Raw genomic sequence first — 15293 nt, 5'->3', positions numbered from 1 at the left:
TCAGCTCTTTTTTTTTAAGGATGTATTCTTGTTAATGATTGTGAGTTTTACTTTGTATCACCAAACTAATGGGAAGAATTTTAACTTGAAATTGTAACTGTTCTATACGGGTAAGGTGTAAACCTAGTGGCCATCTGGTGAGAAGTCAAACTAACCACACAAAAAGGCAGTTCATGCTTATACCAGGCACCCGTTTCACACAAATGTGAACTTTCTCATCCTTATCTGCCTTTGCAGAAGCCAAGCACCTACTCAAAACACACAGTACAGGAACATTAAGGATTCACTGTAAAAGAGTCAAAGGCTGGTAAAGAACTTACTGCAACGGGGCAGAAGAATGGTTTTCAGGATGAGAAAGCTATTTCCAATTTCTCACTCCAAAACAGACTCAAATGGTCTTTCTGTAACTAGTTTCTAACATGATCCATGAGCTGAGAATACAGTTTACACTTTGTCTTGTCAAAACCTGTCACAAAGCAATCTATGGCTAGAGGTGAAGTTGGCAAGGTAATGGGAGCATCAAATTTAGAGGCAATTAGCTCAGCAGAGAACCCATTCCACAGGGACTGCTGGCAAGAGGTGTTGCTGGCAAGATAACAGCCAAAAACGGAGTCAGGGTAATTACATGGACAATAATTGGGGAATTGATTAGCTACCTGCCAATGTTTAAATAACTTACCAAACTCAGTAACAAGAATCACTTGCCAAAGTGAGGGTTAAGATGGAAAAGGAATTATCTTTTTTTGGCGATCATTACAACATAAAAACCTTCTTTAACTTTAACTTGGCTAACTTCGGTTTTTAAATATTTTAAAAGCTGGACTGCTGGACTGCTGAGAAACAATTTGGTGAGGGACAAATATGGAGACAATTTGAAACAATTCTAATTCTCAGTAACCTTTAGCAGAATTAAGGGATAATTTTAGAAATTATTAATAAGAGACTGTTTATGCTACATTTAAGCAGCTCTGAAAATTTCCAGGACAAGGACTGCAGGTACAGGTAGTATCTTTCATTAGGACAACTACTATAGTTGAAAATGCAAACAATAAAACTAAAAAATAAAAAAAGAAGAAAAATTAGAATCTGGTGGAATATATATTAACATTGATAAACCGGAGAATACTCCAAAGATCATCTCACAACACTGCAGAGCCAAAAAGAGGTGATGGACCGCTGATACTTGACAAGACAAAGTGTAAATTCCCTCAAACAGTATTGCTTCCAATGTCAAGGAAGGAGCCTCTGAAGGAAGAAAGCACAGACTCCTTCAAACTTGGACATCTGCTTTCTCTGGCACATTGTAATCCATTGTTGTCCACCTAGCCCTCTACAAGCAAAGGAAGAGCAGCAAGCACGCAGAAGTGAAGAACAAAAAAAAAAAAACCAAACACATAACACAGCATCACTTCTGTGACAGAGCAGCATTGTTAAGATTTTGCATTATTCGTGAGAAATGGATTTCAGAAGCCATGCCAAGAAGATAAAATGTTTACAGGCTGTAGAAATACTACTATAATTTCAGTTCCTAATAAATCTGTTGTGAAATGCCAGACCGGTTAAGACTTTACTACTGGAGCAGACAATAGTAGGACTCAATAGACAGAAATAGCAAGTTATAATTTGAATTTAAGATGGTTAAACATTAGTCTGCCTCAAGGCTTTCTTTAATGGCTTCTTTTGAGTAATATTTAAATACCTTCTCCAGTTTTGCATAACTTAGTTAAAAGGTATTTACCTATGGCCAATTCATAAGGCAATTACACTATTCTTGACAAACCAGCCAGAGTTTATACCGTCCCCACTCAAAATTGCCTCCCGCTTCACCAGCCGCAGTGTTACCCAGAAGAGCCCATGGCTCCTAGCAAGCCAGCACCTCTGATCTGCTGCTTCTCCCAACAGTGCCCCCAAAGCAAGAGGCCTCTTGCCATCACCTGGTCTGGGCCCATTCTCCTCCTCGTAGAGGAGCGCAGCAGGGCATGGTCCACGCACATCCACATAGTTACTCCACTGGCTCAACTCAGTTTGACATTTTCCCCTTTAGGAGCAGCTTAATCTCAACACTATAAAGCCAGCATGATTGGTGAAAAGTGTTTTAAGAGCTTATACACATCTACTGCAGGCCTATCTATTGTTCTCCATAAGCTTATTCTAGAGTCTGAAATCTGGGCTCCCCAAGATCAAAACCTATCCCTCCTATTCAAGGACGATGTCACCTCTTATGTCCAGGCATTAATTTTCTCCTGCATCCTTTGACATCAAAATCTAATTTGGATGGCTCATTAATGGATTCAGGCACCAAGCCTAAAGCTGTTGTTTCTGCACCGTCTCAAGTACTCATGAAGAAGCAATGTCACAGTCATCGTCTTCTCCTTAGTTAACTTTCTGATGGGCTGGAAGATAAGACAGGGACACCTCAGAAGTGCTTTCTGTGTCTCTCTCCTAATATCCTTTCATACCAGCAGCATCTCCTGTTGGTATAGACTACTCGCACAACGAACATCTCCACCAGAGGAGGGCCCACCCTCAAGGGAATAATTTCCGTCAAGAGCTCTCCACAGACAAACATACAGAAGAGACTGTAACTGAAGTGATCATTGATTATGCCTTGTGCTTTATTTTATTCTATTTGCCTTTTTCTTCAGTAATAAATCATCAGTTAATAACTGTGATTATTTGGCTTATCTTTAACCATGGATAAGAAACTAACCTAAGCGATGTGCAAGCCTGCAGGTGGGGATAGGGGAAAGCGGGAAGGAAAGATGCCTCATTCGTGAACTGTCTTTAAAGCAAATTTGCCCCTCTGTTTTCTACATGCTGCAAGTGTTCCATACTGTCTAAATACAAAAGTTACTTGATGGTGAACACATGAAGAAAAAAACAAAACCCCTTCCTATGCTACCCTTCAATCTACGCACAGATGGTAGGAACTGCCCATTGAACAAACAGCTCTCACTAACCTCTCTGGCCTAAACATATTACAAACCGCCCTTGCAAAAACCAGCTTGAGCACACTTCATGCTTCCTTGTCCCCTTTCCTTATTTTCCATGTGAACTTCTGCTTTGTACTTTCCTTCACGCTGCTCTGTTCTTGGAAAAGCTCTTGTGTTCTGTCTTCCCATTGACTCCCATACAGAAACAGTCCTGGGAACCCGCTCCTCTTTGCTGATTTGTTCCGTTCCCCAGTCTGAACTGTCACTGTACTCCAAGATTTCCAGCAAAGGTGCTGATCTTTAGAAATCAAATGCATGTAAATGGCTGCAAAGAACATCTGAACTTGCTTGTGTTAACAATGTTTAGCAGACCCCTTAAAAATAATTCACATCCCTAGAGATCTGCAAACCACAAACTAAAAAACAGCACTTAACATAGTACAGGAAGACATAGATGTCACATAAGCATCTAGCAAAGACAGCCTCAGAAGGACTTCTTACATGAGAAGGAAGATTGTTCTTCTTTTGATAAAAAACAGATTAACTGAAAAACGTCAGGGGACTGTAAACTATTTCTGAATTTAGGGCAGATTCAAGTTCATATTTATATGATGGAGGAGGAGGGGAGTATTCTATGCAAGGTGAAACAGATTTGCAAGAGCTAAATAGCCCCAAAGTAAAATGTTTGATTTTAGGTCAAAACCGAGCTCTACCAGGTTGGGTTTTTTTATTTTGCTAAAGACAGACAGAACACTTCTACTGTAGATGAATTCAAAATTTTTTTTTTTTTTTAAATCTTTGCCCACTGACTGTTAAAAGCATTATTCTCATGTCTCTCATAATAGCATCCTAAAATGCTAACACTGTTCTTAACATGGTCCCAAGCTTTTCAAAAGTCTCCACTGAAAGCCAAACACTTGAAGTACAATATTTACTATTAACAATGACCCTTCTCACTCCCTCACTCAACTTTTCCAAATGTTGTATAACAGTATGAAAAACAAAGTTATTTAATAAGAATACTTATGAATAGTTATAATTCTTTACAGATATGCAAACAACAGAACACATACGAGAGTGTGGAAATCACCGTAACGAATATGGGATTTATGTGGATCACTAAAGATCTTTGAAAAAAGAAAATTGTTTGGATACCTTTTCAGAGAGGCAAACTACCATTAGAGATTTCATGCAAGGTGAAAGGCTCTGCTGCTAGAATCCACAGGAAGCAGTGTCACTGGCTGATACCGACACAGCACTAAAAATCTACAAAGGACCCAACAAGCATGGGAAGCAAGCAAGACAAGGTTGAGAGAATAGCTAGTAACAGTCCCACTTACTTTGTTTTATTTACAATCTTATTTATAATCGCCACGCTTGACTTTGGCTATTCCCAGAAAGCACACTGGACAGTTCTGGTTTTCTTTTTCACTTTTCCTTATCAATATTCTTACAAAGCAGTCACTGTTTTAACAGAAACAAAAAAATGCATGCTTTGACATCTCTAGAAGAGGTTAGCACATTTATTCTCCAGTACTCCTCTTCACGTGCATCTTTCACAGCTACCATCAATTTCATAGCTTCTAGCAATGAAAACTTTTAACATTTCTAAAAAATAAGGGCTTACTTACTGAGCATTTGAAATACAATCACAATTTGATAGCTGATGTCGAAAATTTCCTTCCTTCTGACAGCCAGCCTTTAAATAACAGGATCTAATTTCCCCTTTAGAAAATACAGAGGAAAAAAATCAGTTCACCGATATGATCATTTGTTTTACACACAAAGTTTACAAAAAATACATTTTAGGTCAGGCACATTTATAAATATAGTCTTCAGTCTGTGCACTAGGCCTATTTTAGACTTCAGAAAGCAAATTAACATTTGAACAACTGAAAACCTGAAATAAATCAAAACACAGAAGTTACAGTGAAAATTTAAAAGGTATGTAAAGTAAACGCAAAGCCCGTCTATCAATGTAAGTACACGGTAAAATGTGAAATCATCAGATTTTTTTCTTTCAGTTCACAAAGGTGAGTTCAGGAGGTACAAAGCAGGGAAAAATTCTGCTAAAAGTGTAGCCACTGCTACTCCCTCCTCGCATATGCAGCAAAAAGTGAAGGGCCACTGCTCATTGATCCAGAGGTCATGCCATCTGCCTGACTCACAGCTGCTGCTCTTAGCCCACAGCACACCAGGAGCTGCAGGGCTGCAAGCAGGGCCAGAAGGAATTGGCAGGAAACCAAAGCATCTCTGGGGTCACAAACCCAGCTACCATGAGCACTCATTCCACACTGGTTTTGAAGGCAGCTTTCAGGGCTTTAAGCCTTTAAGGCTTTTGGGACAGCTGCCTTTCAGAGGTATGGGCCAGTACCTCACAGGGCACTACACAGAGCCCAAACAAACCACCACCAAGTATATTACAGCTTCAGCCTCTAGGAATAGCTGCAGAGCAGCAGCATACCAAGCACAGGCATGGAGCAAGACTAGGTCACTCATTAATTCTCTTGAAAGGGGTAACAGACCACAACTCCAAACAACAGCAACCACCGCTTTACCAGAGAGAATTCAGTCTGAGCCAGCTGAAGAACAAAACAGTAAAAAGGAGGAAAAAAACAAAACCCCTTCCTATGCTACCCTTCAATCTACGCACAGATGGTAGGAACTGCCCATTGAACAAACAGCTCTCACTAACCTCTCTGGCCTAAACATATTACAAACCGCCCTTGCAAAAACCAGCTTGAGCACACTTCATGCTTCCTTGTCCCCTTTCCTTATTTTCCATGTGAACTTCTGCTTTGTACTTTCCTTCACGCTGCTCTGTTCTTGGAAAAGCTCTTGTGTTCTGTCTTCCCATTGACTCCCATACAGAAACAGTCCTGGGAACCCGCTCCTCTTTGCTGATTTGTTCCGTTCCCCAGTCTGAACTGTCACTGTACTCCAAGATTTCCAGCAAAGGTGGAAATCACGAGGCAGAAAACACCAGGGGTTCTTCTGCAAAGAAAGGAGTCATCTTCTGGCCTAGCCAGCTGTCCTGGTTTCGGCTGGTATAGAGTTAATTTTCTTCCTAGTAGCTGGTATAGTGCTGTGTTTTGAATTTAGGATGAAAATAATGTTGATAACACACTGATGTCTTAGTTGTTGCTGAGCAGTGCTCACACTAAGTCAAGGACTTTGCAGCTTCCCATACTGCTCTGTCGGTGAGGAGGCTGGAGGTGCACAAGAAGCTGGGAGGGGACACAGCTAGGACAGTTGACCCAAACTGGCCAAAGGGATATTCCATACCATGTGACGTCATGCTGAACAAAAAACTGGGGGGAGTTGGCTGGGGGGGCGGGGCCACTGCTCAGGAACTGGCTGGGCATCAGTCACTGGGTGGTGAGCAATTGCATTGTGCATCACTTATTTTGTATATTCTTTTATCATTGTTATTATTTTCCCTTCCTTTTCTGTCCTATTAAATTGTCTTTATCTCAATCCGTGAGTTTTACCTTTTCTTGATTCTCTCCCCCATCCCACTGGGGGAGGGTGAGTGAACGGCTGTGTGGTGTCTAGCTGCCTGCCAGGTTAAAACACAACACCAGCATTTTTTGAGGATGATGTTTGGAAGACAAACTTCATGCACTGTGTAAGCCTCAGGTCTGTGATGGTCACTGGTGGATTTTGAAAACTCTAGTTATTGCTGATCTGACTTTAAATTACTAAGCCCTTTTCTTTCATGCACACAGAAAAACATGCAATCGGTAACAGACGAGAAATATCCTTCCAGGTCATCTAAAGTTTCTAAAGAAATTTCCGCACACATTATAATTATTCCAACTACAGAAACTCACCATTTTCATCTATGAACACGTGCATTGCATCCACAGATAGCTCATCTTGCACAGATGCCTCAGGTCCACTTATTACTTGCAAGACAGAACTGTCTTGCTGAGAAGTTACTCGGTAGATTATCTGCCTTTGCCTGTTGCCCTGGTAACTTGACACAAAAATGTTTCAAAACTACTATGAGGAACTTTTTTCTTGTTCTCAATAAAACAAAAAGAAAGAGAGGTTAATTAAAAGTTTATGTCATTTCTACTCAGTGAAACAAAACAGCTTACATCATATCTTTGAAGTATAAAATTGTAAAGTAAACTGGCCTTACAGTGCTGCAAATTTGGCAGACTCTGGTAGCACCGGACTAGTACTAGCACGATCTTGGCTTTGTACATCTGATCTTTCCTGTTTAGGAAGTTGCTCACAGTGCTTTTCTGTTCCCACCATTTCTTCTTTTCTCTCCATCATCTGGCTATCTGGAAAACAGGGCAGTGAAGTGGAGCCACTCTCCGCAGATGACTGTCAAGAGTTTTGTTCATTAACTACTGAACAAGAACATCTAAAAGAGAAAAGCTAAAACACTGCAGTAATTACTAGTTTTATGGAAAACATTAAAACTACTTAAAACAATACAATCACAGAATCTGGATGAGGAGATACTCTGACTCGGAGGCCGCGTGAATGGGTCGTTTCAAGAACAGGCTGTGTGAAGCAAAGGACTATCGAGAGAGAATTTCTGCTTTGCTTCTCCTTTTGTTTCAGAGGGAAGCAATCTGTCCCTAACCTAGAATGGTAAGAGACTGTTTCCCTGGGGGCTGTAATTTGTTCCCAGGTTGTGTATACTGGCAGAGGAAAAGCAGAAGCACTGGTCCATTCCCCTTTTACAAGAGGGAAAGCAGCACCTTCAAAGGAAATAGAGCTCTTGGACAGGAAAGCAGGTAGCTGCCTAATCCCTTTTCCCCACCAGCCACACACCTGATGCAGGACAAAGAACAAACTGGCTAAACAACTTCACATAGATTTTCCTATGCTTGGAAAATACACAACTATAGATTTTGAAATCTACGTGATAGACTCATCCAATTTCTATGACTTTGAATACCAATTTGAATACCAATTATATTTATATTACCTCTCTACGCACATCATTTACTTATATATACACATGTACAACTTCCAAGCAATAGTCTCTTTTAGTTACTAACATTCACATTGAATAGTGAAACATTTTGCAACTGTGCTTTGATTGTAAACTAAAAAAAAAAAATCCATCAGGATTTTAAAGTGCAACTGAGACAGTGATTTCATCACCACCATGTGCACAATTAATGCTTTAAATGAAAAAAAAAAACCAAAACAAGAAATGTTTTTTGTGGTGCTTGTTGGAGGTGCTCCAGTGAGTCCCATAGCTTCTTGCACTGAGCAAGGTGTATTGAAATGTACTTACCCAGACTTCTTGCAGTATCTGCTGTTTAAACACCTTAGAAATTTAATCATCAAAAAAACCCCACAGAAACTCCCCCCACAAAAAATTCCATTTGTTAAACCATATTTCCTATCAATACAATTACCATCCTAACCTGCAAGAGTCACCAGTCAAGAAATAGTGGTGTCGTAGTTAAGATGGTCTAAGGATAAAACAGATTCAAGGCTTGTAGAGAAACGTAGTATCTTTTATTAGGCCAACTGATATAACTGAAAAAAGCAAACAAGCTTTTGGATACGCAGACCCTTCAGACCATGTCTTGTTTTCCTCCAACCATATCAGCTGGTCTAATAACACATTACTTCTACAAACAAACCTACTTTCAGGAGCTGAGACACCTCTACACCAGTTTCAATTCACAGGACACACCCCTCTAATACCCTAAAGCCTCAGACACTCACACATTACCACTTTTCACTGCAGACACTTCACATTTACTTTGGGGAGGGGAGGGGGGGAGGAGCGCCAGGGGCGGGGGGGATCCAGAAGCGTAAGAACAGCTTTACTTGTACCACCACATCTTGTTCCAGCAGGTCTCAGTCCTTAATGTGAAGCACAACAAGCACCAAGCCTGAAGAGTCTCAGTGGGTCCCCAGATGCTCACCAGCCAGGGTACCAGAAGCGAGAGGGAATGGGCAGTAGAGATAAAGACACTGTGTAACTCTTGCTTGGAACAGCAGCGTTCCTTCAGCTTCCACAAGGGGGGGGGTGGAATCTCACTACAACACTGCCAATGCTCTGAGTCTCCTGCTCTCCTTCCGTAGCACACGATGACCAAGGATCCTGACTTCCTGTGCAATAAATACAGTGAGCGTAAGTTTGGTTTAGGGAAATCTTTCCTATCTGTTGTGCATGGAGACAGAATTCAGTAAGTCTTCCAGACCTACTTTCTTCTACTTAGGAAAAAGAAATGTGGGGAGGGGAGCAGACAACACTTTTTTCCTTTCCTAATTAAAGATTTAAACTCCATTTTAAGCAGAAACTGTGCCTTATTTAACTGTGGCATTACTGAAGCATCCCCTTAATGATGTAATTGTACCTGAGGGAGGTGACAGCGCCACAGACACCTAATCGAAATTACCTTCCTAAAGGCTTAGGCTGTTCAAGCTGTAAGAAAAATTGATAGAGATCAGAAACTGTGGTTTTAATAATCTAATTGGTCCCATATTGCCCAAAACTAGCTCTAGGGCTGGAACAATTAAAAAGATTTTTTAATTTTATTATCTAGTGGTTTTAGAAAATGCCTCTCTCTCTTCCATTCTAAACCACAAGCCTTGCAGACTTCTTTTACCTGCAGTGGTAAAAAGTCATAATAAACATAAACGCACTGCTTCTTACAGGCTTTATATGCCAATCAGACAACACCATGGTGATGAGTACTTCCACCACTGGAAAGGTTGGCCATGATGGATTTGTGACTGGTTTTCATGATTATTACTCATTTTCTTCTGAGTGACTTATACCTTCAGCATTCAAGTGGAGATAGAGGTGTCTAGACTAGGAGTGTTCTGCCAGGGTACGTAATCAGCTCTACTCACCAAACGATCTTTGCATGGAAATTTTGCTGGCAAAGCTCAAGTTACTAGGAAAAACCCTCTCCAAGAGCAAGAGAAGAGTAAAAAGCACAACATGGCAGTGTACCTGTACCTTCCATATGGCCTCCTACCAGAGCTGTCTATCCCGAGCCACCGCTCCACACATCTCTGGCATACACATGACTGGGCTAGCAGAAGCCCCAAGCTTAGACCTAGGCTCTGCAAGTAGCTTCATAATTTATCTGGAAATTATATGCCACATGACTCATGTGAGGCGTAACTATCAGGATTCATTGCTAAGTCAGGCTTGGGGAGGGGTGATTCAGAAGAGTCCTGCACAAACAACCAAGTTTTAGTCTGTACGCCATTTTTGTATTTTGGTTGAGCACAAGAGACATCCTTTAGTTATCCTGGTAAAATCCTTACCAAGATAAACATTTCTTATATGTCCCATATGGGTATAAGATAATTCCTGTAAACATTTTTATCTGAACTAAAGAGATGTAACAGCATAGCAACATTACTTAAAAATATAACATCCCAACACTGACAAATGAGCTCCTAATTCAAATGCAGTTACACTACCAAAATTTCCTTTGCCATGTAACTTTTTCATTTGTGGAACAGATTTTAGGCATGCCAAATCATCTTTGCAGATAAGCTTTTGCTTCACACTGAGAGGAGGCTGAAAACAGTTTCACAGTTGAAATGGAGCAGCCTTTGTACATATAGTAATCTCGATAACCAGCTGTCAGCGTATCTCAACTTTAAAGTTGCCTTATTATTAGGTAATTAGAATGAAATTTTATTGCTCTGTAACGTTTCTCCAAAATATTTCTACTATTTTGTGCCCTCTCTCCAGAGTCTCCCAGAACTTTTTCCTCATCTTTTATTTCTATATCCGTATCCCAACCTCCGCAACTCACTTCTGTAAGTTAAAACGCCACTGTTGTCATAATTTCAAATGCCATCTGGTTTGAAATCTGGTCAAGCAGAATTAAGCTAATTAAGCCTGAGTCTCTTCTGTTCATTAATTGCTCTGCTACAGAGTCTACTTCCTTCCACAACACTATGCTCCAAAATAGAAAGTTTCACTTTAAAATGTATTTGTTGCCCATTCAGCCAGAGATAATTGATTTCAAATCACTCTGTGCTTTTGTTAGTACCAGCATGAAACAAAAGCTCTACTAGTCGTGAGCTGTCCCATTCATATCCTGGAGAATATATCCTAAGGACATTCCCAACCCTTTCTTCACCGACTGCTTTAGCAGAAACATCTATCTTATGTACTTTATTCTTCAACCCAAATTTGCCTATTATGCCACAAATACATTAAAAGAAAAATCTGACATTAAAACTGGTCACCCACCAAACAAACAGGAGTGCCCAGGGAACCTGACACAGTCCAAGAATTGCTATAAAAGTTCAACATGGGCACTGAAGAAGCACATGGGATTATCCATTAATCAGGATTACCACATTAATCCTGAAGCAATAGGCAAAACTTGCATTACTCACTGCACCTGTTGCAGGACAGGGAGACTTAAGCTGGGAATAAAATCAAGGTTTTTGAGGTCCCAGGTAAGTAGTCTAATCATAATCATAACAATTATGTCAGAATACAGATCTCTGAAATAACCTCATAGTTTCTTTACAGGTGGCAGCCTTGTCATCAAACATACTATTACCTCTTTGATTTAAAGACTGAAATTTTAAAATCTTAACCCATCACGCCTCACACATCGAGTATCAGATTTAGAGAACTGAGTTCTGCACCCCATTTCCTCCCCATCCAAAGAGGGGCAATCAAATGCCACGTGGTCCCTCTCTGGTGTGAGAGTCAGGGATGACACACAGCTGCTCTGAGAGAGGAGCTAGCACCCGGCAGGGCTTTGTGTCCTAGGTGCCACCTACCTGCCAGCAAACTCCCCTGCTGTCACCTCCTACCACAGCTGTCATTTGGCCTGGTGACTCAATGCACAAGATCCTTCTTCCCCATGATTATAAGGCAGGCAATAGCCCTCTTTCTCACACGCAGGAGAAAAAACTGAGGAGTCTAAAAATATCCACAGGAGTATGGTTTAGCTTTTTATAGGAGAAGGGTAATTGCTTGGGATCCAGAAGAACTCACTCGATGTTGTGGTTTGTGCACTGCCCAGAATGATGAGTACCTTTTCTAAAAAGAGCCTGCAAAACATCTAAATTCAGGCCACGCAGTCCTGGTTTAGGTTCTCCCGCGCCGGTCCCCACCACTCCCATGGTGGGCTTTGCTCCCTGGGTGATAACGTTGCCTGTCCTAGATTACAAGCCAGCTGTGCCAGAAGGGACATACATGAGTTTTTGCCCTCCATAAGTCTGATGCACAGCTGCTCTTACTCAGCTCCAGACATGTCAGAGGGACCCAAAGCAACCAATAAACCCGGCTCTCCTTATGCTTCTCAAAGACTGAAGAAAATTTGCAGTTGCCCTTCAACAGGCTTTCATTACATGGGTGGTGCAAGTTTGATTCAAAACTGAAAGGACACTGGCCTGAAAGTCATTTTTAGCAACGGTGTTAGTGGTACTTTCTCATGATCTAGAAGAGGTGGGGTGGCAACAGAACAGCTCTTAGACAGCTTTATGTCCTGCATTTTAACACATTAAATCTGGCATCCTTGGTAGCGTAAAGCAAGGCTTTAGTTTTCTTGTACTGCATTTTACTGAGCTGTCTACTGGCAAAGGCTTAAGTGGTCAGGACGGTATCTCTTCTATTTCCACAGAACTCACAAGTTCTGTGAAGGAGCACCCTTAACAAAGACCCATCCATGACATTCACTCACTTGCAAGACTGTTCTGATGAATGCATTTCCCCGCCTTCTCCAAATTAATGCCAAATGTCAGCTTTCTTACATACAGCTCTGAATATCCAGCTTTCCAGGAATTTGCCAAGTTTCTCACATTGCCTAATAAACACCTTTGTGGGGTGCATTTCATGCTCATTTGGACCAGGCATCTATTATTAGCTTTTGCCAATTAGGCGGTTTGCAAGGTTAAAAGAACAAAAACCAAACACAACCAACCTCCTCCCTCAAAACAACTGGTGCATAGCTTGACTTGCTTTGTATTCCACACACATACACTTTTTTTTTTTAACAACCATTTTAATGGGGGAATAATGTTTATTCAGATCTGTTCTAAGATGCTGTTTTGTTAAAGCATATTTGTAATTGCAAGGCTGCAAACAAATTAGGAGGTTCTCATTCCTAAAATCCAGTCTTACTGTGGGGAAGCTGCCAGTAACGACAGTAATTTATTTTAGCAAACAGCACGTTCTGACTAGGCTAGAAAACAAAGCCTACTTGCTCTTATAAATAACCGCCTTTGAACTACCTCTCCCTAGCTTAAAGAGTTTAGATTGAATCTCCTCTTTCCCCACAGCGCCGGTCCGAGGTGCAGGAGACACTTCACAGTGACAGGAGCCACAGCCACCATCCCCGCTCCTGCAGGGCACCCCTCTTCCCAGCCCTGCTCCTTTCCCAGGGTGACACTTGGTGGGCCCACGCCGGAAACAAGCAGTGCCACTTAATTATACGCGTATGCAGCTCAACTTCACTGTCTCACAGACATAAGGACTTAAGAAAATAGTAAAGTAGGAAATTCAGTTTAGGTCACTTTAAGTAACAGTTTGGTTTGAGGGAAGACAGAATCCTCCCCTGCTTCCTCAGGATCTTGGATACCAATAAAAATCTTGTTTGCTAGATCTAAAGCACAATAACCACACATACATTAATGAAGTTTTGGTTTGTTGGGTTTTTTTGTCACTGTGGAATCTATGAGTCTGACTGATCACCCATTGCTTTCTTTCATGCAGCAATCTTCCCCATTCATATTATCTCAGGGTACATGTCTGAAAGCCCTTTGCAGATTAGCTGCGCTTTTTTTTTTTAAAAAAAAACTTACCTCTGATATTTTTATCTTTTCTCTTTTCCAGCTAAGTCACACCACACAGAAGTCAAATTCTTGTGTAAATACTCCTTTTTATGGTTGAGGAGTAGCAAAGATCGCAATCCACTTGCCGCAACCCTCGTTTCATTGCATGCTGCTGCACAGGGAGGTGACCCTGCACCCGACCCCCTGCACCCTGGGGACCTGGCAGGGCTCTCTGGGCTCAGCAGGCTCCAGTGAAAAGCAGGGCTTGCTCAGCATATGTCTTAGGAAACCAGGGAGTATGGACTAGAGCCAGCTGGGCAGCTGATAAACTCGATAGAGCAGGACAGAAACTGCTCTGCAGAACAAACAGTCTGAGAAGGCAGGAGAGATGGGTAAGATAGACCAGAAGAGAGGCACCAGGCCTAGGGGGAGCAAAATTTGACTAGGGAATGGAGAGGAGGGTAAGTACAGAAGTGACTGCAAGCCTTGGGGAAGAAACAGCTTTAGGCGAGCTCAAGAGAGCGGGAAAGGCTAGAAAAGCAAGTGTGGATTGCTAGGAAGAACAGAGGGAAAGATGAGAGAGAAGCAGTATGAAGAGGAAGGCAAATAAGGAGGTCGCATAGGAGGGACGTGGAGTGGCTAAACTGAAAAGAGGTGAACAGAGGAGGAGAAGGCACAGAATTAGAAATATAAGGTGGGAGGAAAAAAGCACACAAGTGAAAGATGGAATGAGATCTGGGTCTAGTGTAATTGATAGGACAGATATGAGGAAAGAGTTAGGAAAGGCAGAGCGAAAGGTAAACAGAATCTACAGTTAGATGACACATTGAGAAAATAAAACTACTTAAATTTTTTTAAACAAGATAAAAACATGAATTTCACATTTGTTTTTAAACAAGCTGACAAACTTTGAAATCAGCTGTGCGTTTTTCACATAACAGAAGGTTCTTGCGGGAATGAACCGGGGAGCAGAGACTCCCTAGAGTCCGTCTATGGACAGGGATACCATCGCAAAACAGGAGTGCCAACCTGTTCAGCTGAGCACCATTAAGTTTCTTACCTTCCATGCAAAATAGGTATTGAGATTGCATCCTTAGGCTGTCTTAGAACAGCTTATTACAGGATCTAAGGTAAAGCAAACATTTCAGAGAAGGGGAAGATAAAAGTTGTCTTATTTCACTTTGGCCCATATCTTCTAAACTGATTGCACCGATCACTTGGCAAGTACCCTGAGATTTCACCTGCCTTCACTGCACTGTGTGTCACATCCTCACGAAACAGTCCTGCTAGTTTTGCCTAGAGAGCTGCTAAAGACACTACAAACAATATTCCTTCCTAACAGAAAGGGGTCACAGAGTTAGGTGACAGCAATGAGAATGCTGATCAAAACCAGGTATTTCTATATAAGAACTATAAATTGGATTGCATATAGGTTTTAAAATTAGCCAATTGAGGTTTTTTTAAATAATAGCCCTTTTGATTAAATGGGAACTTGCATGGGAAGATACCCTTTTTCATTAAAATACTGGGCGCTTTCATTGAAAACAATCACCAAACTTTCCTCCTTAAAACCCAAGTATTTCAGTTTTAAGCAACTAAAAATCAAACCTC

At 41.2% G+C, this 15293-nt stretch overlaps 1 protein-coding gene across 1 annotated transcript in view; it reads right to left on the bottom strand.

Moving 5' to 3' along the window:
• The window catches only part of PCNXL2 (pecanex-like 2 (Drosophila)), a 155156-nt gene that overhangs the window by 129638 nt on the left and 10225 nt on the right, over window positions 1-15293 (bottom strand). Inside the window, exons 6-8 of the mRNA XM_009329229.1 lie at window positions 7081-7228; window positions 6767-6912; window positions 4565-4658 (exon numbers count right to left, since the gene is read on the bottom strand). Coding sequence (XP_009327504.1) covers window positions 4565-4658; window positions 6767-6912; window positions 7081-7228 — 388 coding nt within the window. The remainder of the gene's footprint in view (window positions 1-4564; window positions 4659-6766; window positions 6913-7080; window positions 7229-15293) is intronic.

The sequence above is a fragment of the Pygoscelis adeliae genome, unplaced genomic scaffold (genome assembly GCF_000699105.1).
Source record: "Pygoscelis adeliae isolate BGI_AS28 unplaced genomic scaffold, ASM69910v1 Scaffold77, whole genome shotgun sequence".
In the NCBI taxonomy this organism is placed as follows: domain Eukaryota; kingdom Metazoa; phylum Chordata; class Aves; order Sphenisciformes; family Spheniscidae; genus Pygoscelis; species Pygoscelis adeliae.
The sequence above is the reverse complement of the archived record's forward strand: the minus strand, read 5'-3'. Positions and strand labels throughout refer to the sequence as shown.